We start from the raw sequence: 24560 nt of genomic DNA, 5'->3' as shown, positions 1-24560 counted from the left end.
GTGTTAGTTCTCAGGAGAATGGGCTGTGTTGTCTCTTTTGCACACCTGCTTCGCCTTTTGCTTCTCTACCATGTGATGCCATCCTACCATGTCAAGAGGCACCATGAGACTGTCTGATCTTGGATTTCCCATTTCTAGAGCCATGAGCTAAATAAACCTCTTTCCTATGTAAACTACCCAAACTCAAGCAATCTGTTATAACAACACAAAATGGACTGAGACATCCTCTCAGCACAAATAATAACTGATACTTTTTTTGTTACTGTATAATGATTTTGTAAATGGATCTTCTATGGAATTAACTTGGCTTTTACTATATGTTTCTAGACAGGCTACTATTTCTGTGAATAGATTTCTAGGGAGTACACCTTGTTTTCTCTTATCAAAAAAACAAACTTCAGCTACAGTGCTGGTCTTAGAACTCATTAACTCAACCATTTGAAAAAAGAAAATATCAAAGGACTTTTAATTATCTGGCTCTACTTTTCATTCAATTTCCAATTAAGAGCCAGAGATCCACTTAACAATATTAATTTCTACATCATCTTCAGAAATTTCTTACTTTATAATGTTCATTATTTAACTTTTTAATGCTCATTGCAACAAGATAAATAACACAATTATACAGAGAAAAATCCAGTAATCCTTCTTCCTAGTCATTACAGTTTCTCTCAGAAGTAATTTATTTTAACAAATCAGGTATTCACATATACTTTTCTGAATAACTCATACAAGCATATGCGTATGCTATATATAAACTTGTACCCATAGACACATAAGCATGTACATTCACATACTTATGCAAGTGCTTCTATTTATAGTTTTACTAAAATGGGATCATGTTGCATTTTTCCACTTTTATGTATCACAGATATCCCCTCCAGTCAATACACATGGGACTAAAAGAAATTATTTTCGCCAATACTTTAAAGAAAATGTTTTCCTATGATGATGCTTGAAAAAAACAGTACACAGAAATATAACAAAGTGTGTGTGTGTGTGTGTGTGTGCATGTGTTTTCTTGGGGCAATAGATCAGCTAAATATATCCAATAGGCCTCACAAGTAGAATTCCTTCTAATGAATGTACAGTGGCCCATTACAGTTGAATCAGATACTGGATTTGTTTAGCACTGAGGGTGGATTCATCTCTCAGGGATAAATGACATGAATTAAGTTCACAGACTCAAAATGTAAAATCAAAATGCCAAACTAATGAATTATGGTTCATAGGAAGTAGACTATTTACAGTGATACTGATATGACAAGGTTATTTTCATCACTTTAAGCCAATATGTGAAGCCAAATTATAACTTGAAAGGTACTTTCTGAAACAAGGAATCGGAACAACAAAAATAAGATATAAAATAAGCAACAACAATCAGACAGAAGAATGTTTAATGCTGCAGGTCAACACAGCTTATCTTATCAATTGACAGAAGCCATTCTGATCTTTTCATTAGGTATGAGACGCTTAGGAACATGAAGTTTATGAAAGATTTTACCCAGAAAAAAATTATATGTGCATATAATTACAAAAATTCATAGAATTTTTGGGAAAGAATATGGAAACTTAGAAATTTTCCATGACTACCAAATTAAGAAAGTCAGATACATAGAATATGAATAGCTTTACAATGGACCAGAATAATTAAAATCAACTCCCTGCATTCACACCCATAACCAAGAGAGTTATTCAATAGGGCAAACCATGTGTTGGCAAAGGTTTCTTCTCCTCATGGTTGAGCTGAAGTGGCTACAGCGTTGCCTCTGACACTGTGTGTTCACTAGGCTCAGGGAGCTGCTCAAACTAATTCTACCTTTTATTCTTTCATGATGTGCATCAATAGTCACAGAAAATAGGTAAGTCTTGCTAGATTGGCTAACTGTCTCTTTATGGCAGTTCTGCATCTTTCAATTCTTCCCCTCTCCGGATTACTTTGAGCAGGTAATCATGTCTCTCTTCTATCTGTGCTCTTAGGAGATGTTACGACGGATGTCCTAACAGAAACACTTTCCTTTTCGTAAAATTTTATTTTATTGTGATAATATTAATAACACTTCCCGTGAGGTCTACCCTGATAGCAAATGTTTAATTGTGCAAGATGGTACTGTTGACTGTAGGTACAAGATTATACAGCAGATCTCTAGAATTTGTGCGATAGATTTTAAATATTTTCAAATGCCATGTTAAAACCTTTGGTTAGTGGTTCAGATGTACCTAGTGTGGACAAATCGTGCAGATGGAAGACAAAGACGGTTCTGGCCCCTACGCTAGAGAAGGCAACGAGAGGAACATTAGCTGCGATCGCCTCACAGCCATGAAGGGGGTTTCACAGCTTAGATTACCTAAGTAGTTAGGAGGAAAGTAATTCCAGAAGTGTTACATTTGTTTCAGCCTCTGTAACTGTGACAAATCACAAACAATGCTAATGTGTTGGCTGATAGACGGTAGCTGCTCTTGCTCTGCTAGTTTGTTACTTTGTTACTTTCTTCAGTTGGGAATGTTTCTATCCTGCCAGGTGCATCATGTCTGTTTAATTCAGGTGGAGTTTGGGTAATCACGTCAAGGGAGAAATAAATCAGTGCTGACATTCTAAATAAAGCTTTGAGCTTGAAGGGTAATAATCTAGCTGCTCTTTCTAAATCCAGATCCATGCATGTTAAAGGAAGAACATTCTGCTTGAGGGATGTGTCAGAGGGAAATGCCAAACCTATTCAGCCAACAAGGAAACACCCTCGCAATAGGGAGCCCCACCCATTCCTGGAGTTAATTACTGAGTGAAACCTGGAATAAAGGGTCTCTGTTGTAGAAAATTCAGTTTTCTCTGGTAAAAATTTACAGAGTATGTGAAAAAGTAGGCCATTTTCTTCTCTAAAATAAATGTACAATACATAAATAAATATTAATTCATTTTCAGTGTATAAGGTTTTAATTGAATTTCTTATATTTAGACAATTTTGTTTTTGAGAGCATCTTCCTCTCTATACTGTGGATCATAAAATCTCTTTGTCTTTATATCATTTCAGTGCTTTTTAAAAAAACATGAGGGTGCATGGGTGTGTTAACTGGAGAGAAAATCAAATACAAGTCTTTCATTTGTACTATTGACTCGCACTTTTCCTTTTAGGTCAGAATTTTCCTTCAAAAGGAAGGATTATAAACTACTGGATGAAGTTAAGTTGCGGTGTTATAGATTTTTTTTATCAAAAAATATTTTTGAAATAATATTTCAAATAGTGTAATATTTCAAATAGTGTAATATTTCAAACAGAGTAAATAAATATTTACTCTGTTCCAAATGTCAAGGATTCAAATTTTTCTTAAATTCCATTATTGCCCTCAGGGGTACAAAGAAAAATGACCATAAGGTGGAGCATATTAAGTTCCATCTAATGGCTAAAATGCTTGATACATGGATGTTATGTTTACCTAATTATTTAATATTGCAGGATCAATAAACTGTTTAAATATTCTTTAAAAAGTGCTATTAGGAATTCAGAATTCATTTAATCTATGTTTTTCCTCATCTCTCTGCATGCATTTTGGACATCAGGGCTGTCATTTAAAGGCTAAAAGGTTATAAAATTACAAAATGGAAGCATACACAAACAAAATGCTACCCTTCATTTCATGGTCCAGTGAAACGAACTAAGTCTTTTACTTAAGGATCTCACAGAGTACGTGTTCTCTTTCCAGGCCTCAGGCTCTCTGAGCTCAGGAGAACCAAGGCTCAGGCAGATTCCCCTTTGATCCCGCTAAACTCAGCTTCCATTAACATCATCTTGCCTGGGCAGTCCCTTCTCTTCCAAGCAGACCTCCTATAATTCTTGCTTTTCTCCACACTATTCCATGTTCCTCACTCAGAAAGATTCTCCTGTTAATTATCTGTGTTCCTCAAGAATGTCTATTCAGGGTTGGACACAAAGTAGGCATTTAGGACATGACCTTCATAAGCACATTCTTCAAGATGCAGCCCAAGCGTCCACCCTGTGAGGATCTCTACCTGACCCATGCAGGGCTACGCTTTGCCTCTTTTGCCCAGTCTTGTCAAACCAGCATGACTACTGATTATCTCCAATTACACTAACGTTCCACTGGATTTTGTCATTCTCCTTCACCCGTCCTTGCAAATAGGCACCATTCATTGCGTCTTTGCATCACTGTCACTTAACTCAGTATTGTGTTTCTGGCAGAGGCCCAAAGATTGCTGAGTAAATAACTGAGGGAATAAATGGATGCGTAAATCTGTGTGTCCGCTTATGTAACCACATTTATACTGTGTGCATACATAAATATGTACATCCATGTGCGTATAAGCACGTGTATGTATGCATGTATTTTTTGAGTATTTTCACATGTGTATATACACAAATAAACAAATATATGAGAGGATATATAGTGAGGAGTTTAGAATTATAACTTCTTAAGATACAGAGACCTGTGTTTGATTTTTGCTTTTACTACTAAGCAACTGTGGGATCTTGGGAGACTAAATTACTGTAGTTTACTACCTCACTTTCTTTATCTAATAATAATAGATAAGTTTGCTTTACTTACAGATTATTGAGAGGATTTAATAAGAAAATGCATGTAAGAGCGTTACACAGTCCCAGGCATATCTGTCTATCTACCTGCCCATCCTTTCTTCCATCATCCATCCATCCGTCTATCCACTCAGACTCATAAACCTTAGTTACTAGAACATAATGTTGTGATTGATAGAATTAATGATTTTAAAGCAAAAACAAACAGGAAAGAGGAGAATTCCTTTACAATCCAAGAAAGTCCCTTATAGCATCTTCATGGGCAGTTAGTTGCTTTTCCCATTCCAACAAATGAGCTATTTATTTTATGTGAAAAACTGTTTCCTGCCATAAGTAAAACTTTGCTATTTACTGGTGTTGAATTTCTTCTCACTATACCTCTAGCATTTATTCATTAAAATGCATTTTGACACTTTCAGATTATTATAGATTTCATGAGTAAATGTAAAGTCAATATATGTAAAGATAGCACTTTGGGAAGCTGAGTTAAATGATGAATGTGTAAATTTGGTACTTTATGATCAACATATTTGATAGATGTTTTTGTGTTTAAGAGTCTTCTCTTTCACAGCTACTATGTGAATCATCATATTTAATAGAATCTTAATGAGAATTGATTCTTACCATTTCTTATTAGCTGTGTTTAAACCAAGAATACAATTTAACCTTTCTTCTTCCTTGCCAATTTTATTATCACAACTATAAATATCTATATCAAAAACACATATCATTTGTATTAATATTTCTTTCAAGACCTGCCATCCCAATGACAAAGCCTTTGTCAACTGTTCAAAGTAAATTGGTTCACAATCTATGGAATTGCCATACACTATTGAGAAATGATCTATACAAGGCAAGTATTGATTCTAGTGAATTAACATTGGACTATTTTGATTCACAGAGTTGCCACTTTCTATCCAAATATAAGGTGTATTATATAGACTATAATTAACTTTTTTCTCCAAATAACACACATTCATGTTCCCAGGGGACCTTTAAACTAATTGAGAAACATTTTTAAAATGCAGATATTAAATATTAGATGCAATTTTGACAAAGCACCTTTTTTCCTTTCAAAACAAAGGCTTATATTTACTTGTAAATATCATAGACTATATTATAATGTTACTATTGAACATCTAGATTTCACAAAAATTTTTTCCACATATTCACACTTTTTTCGAAAATACATTTAACTAAACTTATGACCCTATTCACTTTTCTAGTCACTTTCCCAATTGGTCTTTTTGAATAACATCAAAATATTTTTCTAACAGGGACAATCTCACCCATAATTTTTATTATACCATCATGACAACTAGTAAAACCAACAATAGCCCAGAAAGATTTGATATGATTATTGATTTGGCAATCATTCAATGACAACAGAGTTTCTATAAAATTAATCTTAGGGAATCCAGCAAATTGTGGTACTCAGCTATCAATTTGTCAGGAAGGGGAGGAAAATCACCAAGTTTTCTAAAATGTAGAGGCATTATCTGTCTTCTGAGAAAATACATGTGTTGCCTGGACAAAGTACACTTCACGAGTAGCTGGTATGAGTAGTAGTAGATTGCTTTTGAGATACTTTTGTAATGTTATGCAGAAAGAAATTGTGTGAACTTAGAGTTTATAGGAAGCAATACATAAGTATAACAAAATTTGAAAGTTCATAGAACCTGCTGATTTTAAATCAACCTGTTGTTTTCCAAAGATTACAAGATTCCTTGACAGCCAGTAATACACTTTAACCATGTTCAGCCACTTATGCTGGATTATGTACAAATGCAGTACCCTGAAAAGCATCATGGTCAGAGTAGTTGGGAATCCTCACATCATTCTACCCATCACTTTAAATGAGAGGATAAATTGGTCTGTTTATACATCTATGCAAAGATATCAGTTTATTCTCCTCTTTTCTGATTATTATACTACAGCTAAGCTCAGTTGCACTAACCACAAGTACATTTTAAGTTTTTACAAAGAGTGAATTTTGCCCAAGTGCACTGAGTATTCAAATAAGAATATGCAGATGTGACTTACAGAGAACAAGGTCCAAAGTAAACTGTGTGGGTTATAAATAGGGGCTGGATCTGTATCTCTATCCATAGTTTTTATTTTATTTTACTTTAATCTAAAGGTGCCAGAGTTTATTTGCATTAAAAATAATAGCTCTTGTATTACATGTGAAGGAAAATTTCAAATCTCTATGCAAATCAAGACTAAATTAGACACACCAAAGCCTTTAATGTATTAATATCCCATTTCTTAACATCTAATGCTTGAAACGATCATTTCCTCTATCAAAGCATAATCTCTGTTTTATTTTTTAATTTTCTGCCGAAAAGGAGCTTAATGATAGCAATACCCCAAAGGTATCTACGAACAAAATCTGAAGTCATGAAAACAAATAAAAGAAAATCCCTATGCCTTGTATGATCAAACAACAGCAAAAGCAAATTAATTTTCTCAATTAATTAAAATTTTCAACTTTGACAACAAAACCTCAAGTAATGAAATTTTCTTTATTTAAACACTGACTAACAGTATTATTGTCCAACAAAATTTTTAATAAAACTCTTCTGCATTATAAATGAACTCTTCAGGACTACTAATTTGCATTCAAAGTTTTCAAACCGTATCCACTGCAAGTCAACACAAAGAAAATCCAATCAAGAAAAGTCTCGCCAATACAAGAAAATGGTGAATACATTTTGTGCCAGAAATTTTCATAATTTTAGCAAACAGTGTTACCCAATTTTCAACATAGTACACGAAAGTCAAATGCTAACAACACGAAACTATCTCTGACATATCAGCTTTGTTTTTCATTAAAATATTTAATCCAGATTCGTGTAGGTTAGATCATGCGGACACTGAATATGTGCAAAATGCAGGAAATCTCCTACCTTCGTACAGTGCTTTGAAACCTTGGGCGCTCACAGCAAAGTCGGTTGTGAACCACAGCGTCAGGATAGATCCTGTGCTCACTATGGAGGAAGGTAGTTGAAATCCCGATAATCTAAATTTGAAAAAAAGATATGTACATAGTTAATAAGAAGCATGATTTGTTAAGGAAGTTTATTTGATGAAGTCATTGAATAACTCTTTTAACTGCGGTGTATTAATTTCAAGTATGCCGTTAAACAATTATATAGTCATACACGGGGCTTTGTGAAATTATGTAGGTGAAATTAAATGTTTTGAAGGTTCAGAGTTTGTTCATTTAAATAGCATTTGAGAAAAGGCCTTCCTGAAGGAATTATGAAACACATCATTGTCTTAAACTAAGCATCTGGAAGATGACACAGCAATGCAAAGTCATCCGTACATGCACTACACAAAACAATATGATTTTCCATGTGCTTCTGAGTCTATTATTTTCCTTCTAAATTATTAGGCAATGGGTTATCAAATCTCATATTTAATGTGCTGAGTCTTAAAATATAGACTAATTCTATAAATGCTAACATGACATGCTATTTTGTTTTTCAGTATATATAAATAGCCATTATATATCAAATAGTTTAATTTATTTCTACTTTACTTTTATTAAAAAATAAAAAAAAAAAACTCTTACTAATTTCCTGGTTTTAGATGGCCATAGTCTATCGCCAAACCATAATTTCTTAGAAATCCATTTTAAACTCATTTTCCTAATCAAAACATATATAACAAAGTGTGTGTGTGTGTGTGTGTGTGTGTGTGTGTGTGTGTGTGTGTAAACATCTGTGAGCTCAAACAAGAACATGGTACAAATCCATCTGGCTAGTTAATTCTATTTTAGTCATGAAGCAGTGTTTCTCAGCTGGATTCAGAGCAGCACTCGTGGGGAAAGTAAGACCAGCACAGCAAAGGCCCAGGGAGACAGGCCGTGAGCAGTCTACAGGGCAATTAATCCTGAGACTGCTCTAGGTCTACGATACGTCAACCTAAACAAGAGTCCCAAGACAACCCGGATTCTGTTACAGGGCTTATGTTTTCATGTCACAAAACCCACATGCTGACTTGTCCCTTCTCACCCTTCTGTGTCCTCCCTTCTTTCTTCCCTGTCTTTGGGTTCGCCACCTTTTACTCTCTGGTGCAATCCATAGCTCCATGAGGGTTCACACCTGCTCCCAAATTGTATTCATCTTTGTGAACTACCATATCTGTTCTCTGCTCTTTTATTTTGTTTGATTTCCTACAAAGCAGCATTTGTTCCTTTTACTTTTCTCTCACTGGATGCCAATCCCAGACCCAGATAGTCAAGTCACAGGAAGAACTAAATGACTGAAAAGTTGGAAAAGAAACCACTGTTTATCATCCGCCAAACCAGCAGAGGCTTTGCTATGTGGTTTGAATGTTGTCTAATACAACATAGGAAACAACTCCATAAAGCAGACATTGGTTCCACAGAGGAAAATCAACAACATTGAGTTTAGAGTCCCCTGAGACTGAAAACCAGCAAGAATACAGACATCGCCAACACCATCAGACAATAGGATTTAATCAATATCTATAGGACAGTCTACTCAACAGCAGCTGAATGCACATTTCTTTCAAGTGCTCACAGAACATATACCAAGATTTACCATATCCGAGGCCCAAAAGAAACCTTATCACATTTAAAAGAGTTGAAATCATGCAGAGTATATTCTCTGAGCACACTGGAATTAAACTAGAAATCAATAAGAGAAAACTGACATAAAAATGTCCAATTACTTGGAAACATAAACAGCATAGCTCTAAATAATCCATGGATCAAAAAAGAAGTCTTGAGGGAAATAAAAATATGCGTAAACTGAATGAAAATGAAAATACAACATATTAAAACTTTAAGACTCAGTAAGAAGTGCTGAGAGGGTAATTAGTTGCACTGAAAACATACATTTAAAAAGAGGAAAACTCCCAACTCCATAATCCAGGCTTCCAAATCAAGAACCTAGAAAAAGAAAAGCAAAATAAACCTAAAGCAAACAGAAGGCAAAAAATAAGAAAAGATCAGCACAGAAATCAATGAAATTGAAACAGAAAATAATAAAGATAATGAAACAAGAGATTATTCTATGAAAAAATTAATTGGCAAACATCAAACAAGACTGACAGAAAAAAGTGGAGGTTTCAGAAGTACAAATACTCAATATTAGGAATGAAACATCAAAAATATAAGAGGCTACTACAAAAAACTACACATACATAAATTTGGAAACTAAGATAATAATATGGGCCCCTTTCTCAAAAAATACAAACTATAACAACTTACTAAAAGAAATAAAAAAAACCCTGATAATGTGAATAAACTTATTAAAACTTCCCCCAAATAAATCACCAAGCCCACATGGTTTTACTGGAGAATTCTACCAAACATTTTAAAGAATTAACACCAATTCTACACAGTGTTTTCCAGAAAATGGAAGTGGATGGAACACTTTTCAACTCATTTTTCTGGCATGGTGGTACCTTTTCCTGTGCACTGAATTCTGCTCCTCCCAACAATTCATATATTGAAGCTCTAGCCCCCAATATGACTGGTTTTTAAATAGGGCTTTTAAGGTTAAATAATGTCAAAAGTACAGGACTCTGATCCAATAGGATTCATGTCCTCATGGGAAAAGGAAGAGAGAAAGACCTCGTCACAGGCATACACTAAGAAAAGTCCATGTAAACACATAGCAAGAAAGCTGCTGTCTCCAAGGAAGGGAGCCCTCACCAGGAAGTGACCATTCTGGCATCACTGAAAATCAAGCAGGGAGAAGAAGGGAGGAGGGGAAGGTCAAATGCCCACCTAACAGGTACAATGAACACTATACGGGTACATTTATAAGCCTGACTAAAGCCATGTATAAAGAATATCTGTACCCCCTTAATATTCTGAAATAACAAAAAATGAAAACACCAAGGAATCTACAAGAAAACTTATAGAGCTAATACATGAGATCAGGTACACAGGATACATAAAGAACATACAAAAAAAATCAATTGAATTTCTGTATACAAGCAATGAACACATGAATGCCAAAGTTAAAAATACAACATAATTTATAATAACTCAAAAAATTAAAAGCTCAGGTATAAATCTAACAAAGCTTATACAAAAATATACACAGGAAACCACACTATACTGAAGAAATAAAGGAAAACTAAATACATATGCCATGTTAATGGATTGAAAGCCTCAATATTGTAAAGATGTCAATTCTCCCCGAAATTTATATACAGGTTTGAACACTATTTCTATCAAAATGCCAGTGAGATTTTTTGTAGATATAGACAAGATTATTCTAACATCTATAAGGAAATACAAAAAAAAAAAAAAAAGCAAAAACAATAGAATAGCCCAAAAAATTTTGGAAAAGAAGAATAAAATAGGAGGAAGTAGTTTACCTGATATCAAGACTTATTTTATAGCTACAGTGATTAAGACCATCTGCTATTGGCAGGTTGGCAAAGGGATAAACTCATATATCAATGAATTAGAACAGAGCACCAGGAAATAGACCTATACAAATATGCTCAACTTATTTTTGACAGAAGTCCAAAAGGAATTCAGTGGAAAAAATTTAAAAAGTTGTGATGGAACATCTTTGTATGTCCACAGGGGGAAAAAAATCCTAGACTTAAGTATAACAACTTATAGAAAATTTACTTCAATAGGGATCATAAATATAAATATGAAATATAAAACTGTAAGACTTTTAGAAAAATCATTGGGGAAATCTCCAGCATCTTTGGCTAGACAAAGAGTTTTTAGAGACAAGAGTTTTATACACAACGTCACCATCCAGAAAATTAATAAATTGGACTTCATAAAACTTAAAAACTTTTGCTCTTTGAAGGCCTCTAATAAGAGGATTAAAAGACATGCTACATTCTGGGAGGACATATTAACACATCTAACAAAAATCGAGAATCTCTAATGCACAATGATCTGTCAAGATTCAACAGTAAAAGAATAAAAAATTCAGTTAGAAAATAGTCAAAAAGAATAGAGTCCTACCACCTAAAGGATGCATATATAGATGGCAAATAAGCAATGAAAAGATGTTCAACATCACTAGATATTAGGGAAATGCAAATTGAAACCACAGAGAAATATCACTACACATGTATCAGAATGGCTAACTTAAAAATAGCAACAGCAGTAAATGCTGGCTAGAATATAGACAAAATTGATTGCTCATACATTGCTAGTAGAAATGTAAAATTGTAACAGTCACTCTGGAAAAGTTTGATACTTTCTTTAAAAACTAAACATGATATTACCATGTGATTCAGCAACTGTCCTTGGCATTTACTCCAGAAATTCTTATGGTGATTGGTGACTGAAAGTATTTTATATCTTCACTGCATCATATCAATATCCTAGTACTTTTATGGTACAATAGTTTTGAAAAATGTTATAATTGTGGAAACTTATAAATGATACATAGGATCTCCCTGTATAATTTTTTTATAACTACACATGACTATATAAATATCTCAAATTCAATAGTTTAATAAAATGCATTGAAAAGGTTGAGATAGAGAGGTACTCACAAAAATATTAACAATGATTAAAATAATCAATTTAGTGCAAAACCAAAAAATAGTATTATTTTTAATAACAAAACATTCTCTCATTAAGTTCCAAAATTAACTAAACAAAAACTGTTGAGGATTATTTTGTTTAGTAATTACCCATTTTGAAGTTTTAAATACCAATTCATATAAGTTTAGTTATCAGATAATGTGACAGCATTTTTAAATAAATACAATTTTGTATCCTTTTTAATTAATGAGTTTTATAAGGAACTGTGATTTGAAGGGACATAGTGAAACTCTATTGGTTCAAAGTAGGGTTCTTAAAAACAATGTCGTAAAACTACTGTTGAGAAGTTTTGGGGGGAGTTTAGCATAAGTTTTAGGAAAAATATATACATGTGATATGTGTTCAAATAGCTGGAATGGAATGGACTCATTCATGTTTAAGCGTAAAAGGATGGACTCCAACTCTGGTTGGATGGAGAAGGATGAGTTTATATGATTGATCATAAAGAACTTTCCAAGCTAAATTCGTGATTAAAATGTTTACAGCCATTGCTCCATCACACTATCTCAGAGTGAGGAGTTTTATAAGAACAGATGGTGAAACTCGCTCTTTGGTGGCTCTGCAAATATGCCATTGAGGATGCTCTGTGGTACATCCCTGAGTAGCATCCTTCGCATAAGCACCCTTGGGATAAATTTCCTTGCTGTCAAACCGCCTAATTCTCTTTGAGGAATCCTTGTTTCTTATGAGCAACTGGTTTATTTTTAGCATCCAAAGAATCATGGCATCCAGTCATGTTTTCCTCTTATTGTTGACTAACAAAATACCTAGAGCCAAATTTTTGGCCTTTCCTAAGCAACGAATACAGTTTTATAATGACCTCATTTTAGATTCCATCCATTTGTATCTCTTCTAATTCTTTTCTTGCTGCCATTCATGTATCCTTGTGCCTTTGTAAGCCACCTTGTTTCTCGTTACAATGAATCCGGGTACTAATAAAGTACTAAGTCAATGAAAGTAGGAAAGAAAGATCCATTTTTCTCTAACAAACCTACAAATCACCTACAACATAGGAACATCTGACCTATTTATTTCTTGTGACTCAGAAAATTAGTATTTCAGAATATTAAAGTGATGGCATGTTTAAACCACGTTGAAATGACTGAATTGCAAATCTAGCCACAAATACATGTCTTTCTGTCCATGGTTTTATTTCCTGCCATAATTTTGCCTAAATAGATCAAGCAGGTATTACTACACAGTCTGGCCAACATGGGCAGCAGGTGGCCCTAAAGGCCAGGTGTAAGTGGGTCCCTGTCACCCAGAGGGAAGTCTGCTCTCATCTCCATAAGAGGTCGCTGTGGAAAGCCATCCTATAAGGTTATTCAAAACCTTAGGTTTTCATCCAAATCCCTCATTGGATCATTTTGAGGAGGAAGAGAGAATTGTTAGGTAAGGGGATTTGATATGAGAACAGCGACGAGAAATCAATTTCATTTTTAGTTTTAAAAAAAAGTATAATGTCAGTCTAAACATGCCTCTATTTTTTGTTTTGTTTTGTTTTGAATTGTGTCCCTGTTGTCCTATAGAATCCCATTTACCATATTTTCTACTGGGAGAAAGCAATTTTCCTCTCACATCTAGCAACCTGGGTAAATCAGAGAGCACACCTGTCCAACATGAGTGATTGCTAGGTAAAGTAGGAACAATTTGTGGCAGCGCTTCTCTATTTTAGGTACATGTTCATCCTGCAGAAACATGAGCTTCAGAATCGAACAGGTTTATTCTTCTTGCATCTTTCAGGAAGTGACTAGGATGAATTGAACCCAGAAATAGATCCAAAATGTTTTGTACTATGCTATATTTCAAGATATTCAAATCACCAATATCACTATAATAATCTTCAAGGTCAGAAGTGGTAATTGCTACAGGGAAAAAATAATAAGCAAATTCAGTGAAAAGCTAAGTAGTAACAGAAGGCCAGTATGAACGGAGTTTATTTCACATACGTTAATGAGGGAATCATTGCTCCCGTAAACACAGTTGCACTTTAAATTACACATTGTACATACTACACAATCTGTAGTGTTTGTTGTTTAAAAATATCAAATTTCTTTAAAACTTCAGTTAAGTTAAAATGTCAAGTGCATATTTTAAGTAAATTAGGATAAAATCACTAAGTTAAATCTCTTCCCACAAAAGTAATTGCTTTAAAAAAAATCTCTGTAAAGCCAAATGTTGCCAAATTGATATCAATAGTCAATATTTGATAACAGCACATTTCTTCTATTTGCAATATGAGTATCCTCATAATATAACTTATAAAAGGCTTGGCCTACCCTAAGGAGTGAGATTAGAATAATATTAATAACATAGGGGTTAGAAATGATCTTAGAGAGTAATTTATTCAATGTTTTACCAATGAAATTAATTTACTCAAAAAGTGTTTTTTCAGCAAGATACTATCCAGGGCTTGTCTAAATGCCTCCAAAGCTGAGAAATGAAGATCCCACAAGGCACCTAATTCCTCTATTAACTAGTAACCTGCTTAAGGTTTTTATAAATCCATCTCTCTCTCCAGTACATTCAACCATTGGTCCCATCATATATTATTTGGAATAGTTTCCATACCATGAGATAAAATATGAGGCTTTATGTTTTCAAAACTATTCATTTTGTGTGAATGTCATTATTTTGAGGCATATTGTCTCTACAATTGCCTTATTTGAGCCTGAATTTTACTATATATTTAGTTTGAAAAACAATATTTGATAACCAGAATTGATGTTTCAATCATTCAAAATATTTACTGGGCATCTTATAAAATGTACATTCACGGCTAACACATTTTCTGCTTACAGAAAACCTTGTAGTCTAAAGTGAAGATAAGAAAATAAATAGGAAGTAAATAAATAAATAAATAAATAGTAAATAAATAAATAAATAGTAAATAAATCAGGATAGTAAATAAATCAGGATAATCCACATCGGTGTTTTATAGCTGCTATTCTATCTTCTAACATCATCCAGATTTGATGGCTGGGGCAGTATGGGGATATTGTGGTGTATATAAGTTATTGATAACATTTGAGTATTTCAACAAAATATGAACATATCCTAACTTCCATTTTAGTGTTTTAGAAAAAAATATATAAGGGTACTATCTGGGGATAAAATATATCAACTTAGAGATGTAGCTCAAACATTTAAAAGGTACATGTTAAAAATTTTTCAGAAGATGTTTTCCAAATCACCAAAAGATTATGTAATTAGATTAAAATAAAGAAAAACTGCCTGTAAATGAAAGGGACTATTTTTTGTCAGTGAAATGACAACCTCGTGATGGAAGAAGACTGAGATTAAATTTTGGATGGTGTATCCACACCCTGGATAATCAAAACACAAAATGTATTCTGTAATTTCAGAAGTTGTTTAAGTCTGTGGTTATTGGGCTAGTGTTTTCTCCAAACAATAACTGTTTAATTATTTTCTAAAAGTTATTCAATGTTGTGTTTTAGAATTCGTATCCATGATTGTTTGTAGGTATAAGACGGCTTTACTAGAGTAGAATTTTAAAGTAGGCAGGGGCATTAAATTCTATTAGATATCAGATGTTTCTGCTTTTTATTTTATGGAGGAAAGAAATCATTATTAGAGATATTTAGTGACTTAATAAGGCTTACCTGCTCTGGGGATAGGGAGACAATTTGGATAGCAAGAAGTGATCATGTCCCTGGGAGAACTGATGTAGACAGAAGATCCCCAGAGAGAATGGGAGATCTGAGAGCAGAGGAGGCCATGACTTCTGTTGTAAGAAAAATCCTGGGAGGTCACCATCCTTATGGGAAGTCCTCCTAGACAGTACAGGGTAGTAACAATGGAATCTACACAACATGGCATGTCTAAGTTCAAACATGTGTATGATTCCAGATCAGTGTGCAAGGACATGAAGGGGGAAAACGGGTGCCTGTATGGTCCTGAAATCATGAGATCAGGACCTTTCTGAGCAGGTCCAGATGTTGGTGATAAAAGATTGGATGCACAGGTACAATCAGTTACATCTCAGATGGTGTAAGGAGAAGGCAGAGGGTGCCCTGATGCCAGAGGTCTCTTCAACCCCTAGTGTTTCAGGGTCATATAACACCCCCAGAGAAACCATCCAGGGAAGATGGAAGCAACCAGGTAAAATTTAAAAAGACTAAACTGAACACACACACACACACATACACACACACACACACACACACACACACAGTGAAGTGACTCAGTACACCTAGACTTTAAAAGAGAAAAATTTCTGCCATAATTTGGAAAGAGACTCAATGTAGATATTACTGTAAATTCCATTTAAAAAGTTATATATATTGTTTACATCTTAACTTTTAGCCTTTGAAAATATTACCTATTAAATTTATTTTTCTGTTCTATTCAACATACCACTAATTTGTAACAATGATATAAAATATATAAATCTAATCTCAGTATCAACTTTAATGATAGATTTTTATCATAATATATAAACCATATGTATAAAGTTGTAAGCTATTGTATACTTTATTTTTTTTAAATGTGTTGTCTTTAAATGTGCAGGTGTCTTTTTTGTAGAGTGTCATTGGATCATTTGGGTAGATGCCCAGCAATGGGATTGCTGGATCAAATGGTAGATTCACTTGTATCACTTTAAGGTATCTCCATATTGCTTTCCACAGAGGTTGAACTAGTTTGCAGTCCCACCAGCAGTGTAGGAGTGTTCCTCTCTCTCCGCAACCACGCCAGCATTTATTGTTTGGAGATTTTTTGATAAAGGCCATTCTCACTGGGGTTAAGTGATATCTCATTGTGGTTTTGATTTGCATTTCCCTGATGATTAGAGATGTTGAGCATTTTTTCATATGTTTGTTGGCCATGCTTCTGTCTTCTTTAGAAAAATTTCTGTTCAAGTCCTTTGCCCACTTTTTAATGGGGTTATTTGATTTTTTTCTTTCTGATTTTCGTGAGTTCTAAGTATATTCTAGTTATCAGTCCCTTATCGGATGCATAGGATGCAAAAATTTTCTCCTATTCTGTAGGTTGTCTGTTTACTTTCATGACTATTTCTTTGGCTGTGCAGAAACTTTGTAGTTTGATCATGTCCCATTTATTTATTTTTGTTGCTGCTGTGATTGCCTTTGGGGACTTCTTCATAAACTCTTTGCCAAGGCCGATGTCTAGGAGAGTGTTTCCAACTTTTTCCTCTAGAGTTCTAATAGTTTCATACCTTAGGTTTAAGTCTGTTATCCAGCGTGAGTTGGTTTTTGTGAGAGGTGAAAGGTGTGGGTCCTGTTTTAGCCTTCTACAGGTGGCTATCCAGTTTTCCCAGCACCATTTATTGAACAGGGATTCTTTTCCCCAGCGTATGTTTTTGTCTGCTTTGTCAAAGATTAGATGGCTATATGAGGATGGTTTTATATCAGGATTCTCACATCTGTTCCACTGGTCAATGTTCCTATTTTTGTGCCAATACCATATTGTTTTAATTACTACAGCTTTGTAGTATAGTTTGATATCTGGCATGTTAATGCCTCCCATTTTGTTTTTGTTGCCTAGAATTGCTCTTGATATTCGGGGTCTTCTTTGGTTCCATACAAAGCATAAAATTATTTTTTCTATAGATTTAGAGTATACCACATAATATTTTCATGTACACAAACATAGTGACATGATGACTATTGTCCAGATTTTTGCAAGTCTCTGAAGAATGATGTGTATAACTGAACAGAGCTCTTAAAAATAAGAAATTGAACATCTTGATTTGAAAAATACAGTGGACCTGTGGACATACAGGAATAACATCTATTAGGTGCCAGGCAGGTGAGGAGGAGGGGATGGGTATATACATACATAATGAGTGCGGTGCGCACCAACTGGGGGATAGACACGCTTGAAGCTCTGACTTGAGGGGGGAGGGGGGCAAGGGCAATATACGTAACCTTGACATTTGTACCCCCATAATATGCTGAAAAACATTTTAAAAAGAGCTAAAAGAAAAAAGAAAAATACAGTGGAATAATATAACGCATAGCTAACTTTGTCATCAGATGTTCTTCAGAGAGAGAGATATTTGCCCTCTAAAAGGATTATGGCTGTGTTACATGAATATGTTTGGTTATATTTTGAAAACATCATGAGATTTCAAGTAGTCCTCTCACTTCTTGATAACGAGAGAATTCTCTAATTTTGCCTCACAATTTTGGTTTCATTGTTCTTCGAAAGTTCTGTGTGTGTGTATCTGTCTGTGTGTGTACACATACAGACGCACACATTTTTATGTATACACATATGTACATATACAAAATATATCTCTACTGGACGAAGAAAAAGCAGATTTCTTCACATCAAAATGTTTTGTAAATAGTGGCTAAGGTTGGCCCTTTACCAATTCCTCCTAACAATTTGGGAAAAAACAGATTAGCTTATACAATTTGTAGAATCCAAGTTAGATCAGAAAGTTGCAAAAGGATAGGTTGCATTGCATTACAGGAGACTTGGTACACATTGTGGAGGAGGCAAAGAAATGTAGGTTTGGGGGCTAAATGGAAGAAAAGAATGAGTACCCAGAGACCTGCCCTTCATGCTGGGCACCCCAAAAGCTGGACCTCCAAATTCGAAAGGAATAGAAGCTCAAGGAGAGCAAAAGTGTGCTCACTGTGGCTCACAGACATACACAGAGGCCCTAGAATGCCTGTAGCATGGAAGTGCTCCTCGAATATTTCTTGAAATATCCCCAGTTTCTCACTGACTTAGAATGCTTTTCCCATACAACTAAGTTGTATGGAATGAGGGCGTCATCTGCGTTTCTGGCCACAGCTCACGACCCCAGTCAGTGGTCACTTGGAAGGTAACAAAACCAAGGAAGTGAAGGAGAGAAGGCACCCTAAGATTCAGCCCACATGGACTGCTGTCCCAGTGGGATGTGAAACCGTAGGTGACTGCCAGATTTTTCACAGTCAGATACAAAGAATAAATGCATTTATAATTTTTAAATGTTGGTCAAGGAAATTAGGTTTTTAAATAAAACTGTGCTTCCCACAAAATTAAGCCTATATCATAATCCACCACAGGTATGCCCCCTCTGGTCTCTTTCCTAAGTGGGGTAGATGGGAGGGGATGTGGAGGAGATGGAGGAGAAATTTTCTAAAGTCACATTTGCTGTTTGGTGCTGAAAAAAAAAATATTGCAATTAAACCACTGCGTTTAGCTTTAATGTACAGCTTTCCTTCCTAAGAGGCTGACATCACTGAAAACCTCTCAGTTTATTCAAATGTATCATTGTTCATATCATGGTTACTACACAGTTTACTTTTCCCACAATCCTGAGAGGAATTTCATCTGGTTATGGGGATTTAATAGACACATTATATCTTCGTTTGCACTGAATAAAAATTTCCTCCTAGGGGATTTCACTCTCTGCTAGACACTACTCTCTAATAAAAGTGCCTCTGGAAAAATAAATATGTTTTCCCCAAATTGTATTCTAGACAAATTTGTCAAGAATTAATTCCACTGATCCTCTTTTTCTACCAATGTGCTGAGTTATTTTAGGAAAGTTATTTCATAATTACAGAGTCTGTAATACACTATTGGAAACAGAAATCTAGACAGATTTTGCCCCAAGCATGAAATAACATCTTCTTGATGTGACTTTATTATGACAACAGTACAGCAACATTTATTTATAAATGACATTAAAATACTGACAGCATTTTTCCACTCACAAACGTCACTGTGAATATGTACTCTGAGGTTACCCCTTGCCACACTCGAGCCTCCTACATTAACAGCTCCTGCCCCACCTGAGTGACAAGGATGCATAAATTTGTCTTTCCAGTGCAAAATCCATCCGTAGGATTTTTATATGAAGATATACCACTTTTCCATGTTGAGATTTTAGATAAGTCCTGTGCCACTTTAGAATAATACATAGGGTTCCTGATTTATTTTCTCCTCTGAGAGCTAGTATATTTAATACTAATCTAACACACAGTAGGGCTGTGGAACATTTGGTGAGACCCTAACTAATTTCTTCATGGGCAAGCAGAGGGAGTGGACAATGGTCCCTGAGAGTTTGTTCCAGGCCTCCTTTGTCACGGTCTCAGTAACATTAAGGGAAGAGTAAAATAGTTCAAAGATGTTAAATAAAGGTATGCAAATTTATTTCGCTGTGATATCTGACAGAGTATATTTTTAAATTGAGATTTTCTTCTTAATTGTGAACCTAACTTGTGTAAAATTGAAACCTGAATCCAGTAGTTGGGTGGAATCTCTGACATTTAGATTGATACACACCCACAAATTCAGAGACTGGGGTAGGAAGAAGAAAAAAGAGCCGGAGAAAGAGAGAGAGAGATGAAAAGAGAAAGTTCAAATTGAGAAAGATAGCTTCTCAGTTATTATTCAAAATAATCTGTACCAGACCCTATTCCATCTCACAATTTTTCTCTCTGTGTGGTGACTTCGCTGAATGAAAAAAGAGAGGCTAAACTGGAAAAGAGGAAAAGATAAGTGAGCAAAAGAACTGTGCATTCTGAAAATAGAATTAGAGAAATTCCTCTTCTAACAATTTTGAAACCAAACTCTTTGGGTAGTTTGGCATGTATTAGAAATGTTGCACATGCTCACTGAGTTTATAAAATACATTATACAACAGAAGATACTAGGAAAATTAGCTCTGCTATGTTCTCAATGGAATTTATAGAATTTATGTATACTGTTAAAATACTTGAATATTATGTCACAAGTGGGTAAAGGGGAACCATTTCAAATAAACACCATAATTTTTAAAAGCCACTACAATAACATATATTTTCACATATTTTTTTTATGTGTGTCAATATGTTCCCAAAATATCTCTAAGTATACTTAAAGAGCTTTGGTAAAGTTCACAGACTAGAATAGACAGGGACATGACTAGAATTCAGAAATACTGGCTATTGGATTAAAAAAAAGTAAAAGAATAATTAGTAATTATTTTGGGATACTTGAGGAAAAAACTTGAATTTAGAAATTTTATCAAATGGCTTGTGAGAGAACAGTAAACACACAGGGCGTTAGCTGTTCTCTGCCTGCAGTACATGTCTCGCTGAGCCCAGAGGCAGCCCCGGATGGCCTAAACAACTTATCCAAAGGATGGCTGCCTAATTCCCTTCCCTGGCTATGAACTAAGTGGTTATTATATGTTGAAGCAATTTTCACATTTTGCTGATTTTCTAGAATTGGGGCCTGTTCAAAGGAATGCAATGCCACACCCCAACTCTGATATTAGTTAATCCCGTGGAGCCTCTGCTAACCAACCGCCCTTCACTGTTGTGAGTTGGTAAAGACCACACTCTCATGCCCATCCTTAAAATAGCCTTATGACTTAGAAACTAGTAGTATCCCGGTTTGCAGGTAAAGAAACTAAGCCTCGGAGACTGTCAACAACGTATCTAAGGCCACGTAGTTGGGGTCGGTGAGTAGCAGAGCCAAGACTCAGAGCCTGGTGTCTTTGCAGAGCCTGTGCTTTTAGCTCCTGGAAGCTCACAAGGAACTTTACACCAGGGCCACAGAGAAATGAAAATATTTGGAACCAAAGTATATTTGCTTATTGATTATGGATCAACCAATGATGTGAACCTCCTTAGCACAATGTTGTAGAGAACTACTAAAACAGTTAAAATGGAATAATTCTGTGAATTAATAATAAAAGAATCAACCTTTGAGCCAGAGATAGGGAGTACATTTGAGGCGATTCCCTGTGAGGTTGACACATTGGCTGCCTGGCAAGCGCTGCCAAGAGGATCAATTGTTCATAAGGAGGCCCACGGATCCCCTCTGCCTCTGTGGAAACACATGCGTGCAGAGGGATGGGAAGCACACTTAAAATAGTCAACAGCTAATTTAATAAAGTCAATTTTCTTTATGCTCAAATCTACCCTGTTCTGAAAGAGCTAAAACTTTCTGATGTACAGTCATTTGCCTAGCATGCAAAATACATAAAATTCACATCTTTTGATTCAAAAAAACTATTTCCTGCACTCTTATATATTTATGGATGGAGTTGAAAGCTTGAACACATTTACGTCTCTCTTTCACAAGACAGAACTTTGCAGGATCTTGGGAAAGGGCAGTAGGCTGCAACATAAAGCGCATGTGTGCAGCATGGACTTGGCAATCCTACAATACTTGGGAGGATCAAAAAGCAGGCACGACAAAGCATGCAAGTGTGTGGAATTTATGACTGTGAGCTCCAGGAAGCGATCTCTTTTTCTCTTCAACCTCAGGATTAGTGAGTTCAATTCTTTCACAGATAAGGACAAGGGATTTTGAATGTCTGGCTGGTGGAACGCCAACCTTGAATGGTTGGCAGCACCGGGGCACTTTCGAAACTCATCCCTATGCCTCATGAAAGCATGGTAGGACGTGCCCACAGCTCCCACAAACAAAGCAAAAGTAACAAATGAGTAACTAAAAGACAATCTTCCACCCAAATCCTGCAAAGACACATTTAAGAAGAGCCCTAAATAGACCAACATGGATAGAAAGGAGGAAGCCATTCACATTGCAGTCATTGAAGCAAATCCAACACTTTCACTAAACTATCAATGCGGAAAGAATTTGGAAGAAGTATCAATATTACTAATGGGATGGGCTTGTCTCCTGACAGGATAGGTATGGAGAATGACGAATGCAGTCCATGCTCTTGGGACTTGGTTCCTCCACCGAGCATCAAACACACTCTCTACTCCGACTCCTGGCCTGTACCCCCCCATACACCAAATCCCATTTCTATTTCCTCAAGAAATGATGTTTTTTGGTCAACATGTCATTCTGCATAACAAAAAATGGCAATGGATGTCAAGAACAATGATTTCCCATAGAAGAACTGGTACAGTCGAATCAAATTTCTCACACGATTCTTGGTGCCATATACGAAGTCAGTAAGTCAGTGCTGTTGGAAAAAGGTCTAATCTAGATAGCTTTCTGTGTTATATGTTGGCAGTACAGAAGGGTAACCAATTAACAGTAGAAGCTAGAAATGAGAAGTATTCTTTAAAAAATAGCAGTGATTCTTTATTATTTAAAAAGATATAATAAGATTTGAATAGAGACTGTAAATGAATAGACAAGTATATCAGCCACTCTGACCACAGGAAAAAAATAAACCTTGAAAAATATCTACCTTTTATCAGTAATTTCCTTAATTTACCTGCATGCCTAAAAATGCTCTTGTCATTACTAGTTTGGGCCACATTATTGTGAGACACATAAGATGCAGAAAGATGGTGAGTTGAGGCTTCATGTTAATTACTAGGTAAAAACTTAGAGCTGGTGGTGTGTGATATCACACCAGCGTGGTTCTACGCAGGTCTGGAGCTTGTACAGTTTTGTTACACTAATCGCTGGCCTGGACAGGGAATCTTCAAAACTCTTCTGCTGGTGTTATTTGTTCAGGTAAACGGCATCCTTAGTGCCCACCTCCCTTGACATATAAGGACTTTTTATTCATTTATTTATTTTTTGAGACAGAGACTCACTCTGTTGCCTGGGCTAGAGTACCGTGGTGTCAGCCTAGCTCACAGCAACCTCCTCCAACTCCTGGGCTCAAGCGATCCTCCCGCCTCAGCCTCCCGAGTAGCTGGGACTACAGGCATGCACCACCACGCCCGGCTAAATATATATATATATATATATATATATATATATATATATATATATATATAGTTTGCCAATTAATTTCTTTCTAATTTTAGTAGAGATGGGGTCTTGCTCTTGCTCAGGCTGGTTTTGAACTCCTGACCTTGAGCAATCTGCCCACCTTGGCCTCCCAGAATGCTAGGATTATAGGTGTGAGCTACCATGCCCAGCCAGGGACTTTTTCTACTGTTATCACACTCTCTCTCTGTAACACTGGCCCCTTCAGGCTCCCACACGGCCCTGGACACTCAGGTGCCACCTGCCCGCTGCACAGGAGAAGTGGCTGATGGAAGCTGGCATGCTGCCTTTCCAGGCCTACAGAACGTTTTAGCAGATTTCCAGATGCTATTGACAGGCAGGAAGGGATGTGCGGGGGTGTGCCTGCTTGAAGAAGCCTGCCTTAGCCACGCGTCTAAAATGAAAAGTACCACACGCTTGGCAGCTAACCCAAACTATGTGAAACAGACGTGTGTCCCAAACACCCACTGGCAGAGTGTGTGACTCCACGTCTCACCTCACAAGGGACATACATAACTGGGACGCCCTCAAAGGATAGGGCATGCCAGATGTAGATTTGACGGGCGATAATTAGAAGTTTAACCAAAATCTATATCCGTAGCCTCGGGCCACACATATCACAATCTATATTCCACTTTTTTTTTTCCTATCACAAAGAACATATTGAATTAACATCCTATGTAGAGGCTTCTTCAAATATAAGATTCAATTGAGATCATTCACGCATCTGATAATGCCAAGTTTCAGGATGAAAGCCAACATGTACAACTGAG

The 24560-nt window shown here is 35.7% G+C and overlaps 1 protein-coding gene across 2 annotated transcripts in view; it reads right to left on the bottom strand.

Moving 5' to 3' along the window:
* CSMD1 (CUB and Sushi multiple domains 1) overlaps positions 1-24560 on the bottom strand; it is a 1569742-nt gene that overhangs the window by 1104034 nt on the left and 441148 nt on the right. For both annotated transcript variants that reach the window (XM_020282735.2, XM_075997279.1), the window contains exon 3: positions 7457-7569. In XM_020282735.2, coding sequence (XP_020138324.2) covers positions 7457-7569 — 113 coding nt within the window. The remainder of the gene's footprint in view (positions 1-7456; positions 7570-24560) is intronic.

This window comes from Microcebus murinus, chromosome 24 (genome assembly GCF_040939455.1).
Source record: "Microcebus murinus isolate Inina chromosome 24, M.murinus_Inina_mat1.0, whole genome shotgun sequence".
NCBI lineage: Eukaryota > Metazoa > Chordata > Mammalia > Primates > Cheirogaleidae > Microcebus > Microcebus murinus.
The sequence above is the reverse complement of the archived record's forward strand: the minus strand, read 5'-3'. Positions and strand labels throughout refer to the sequence as shown.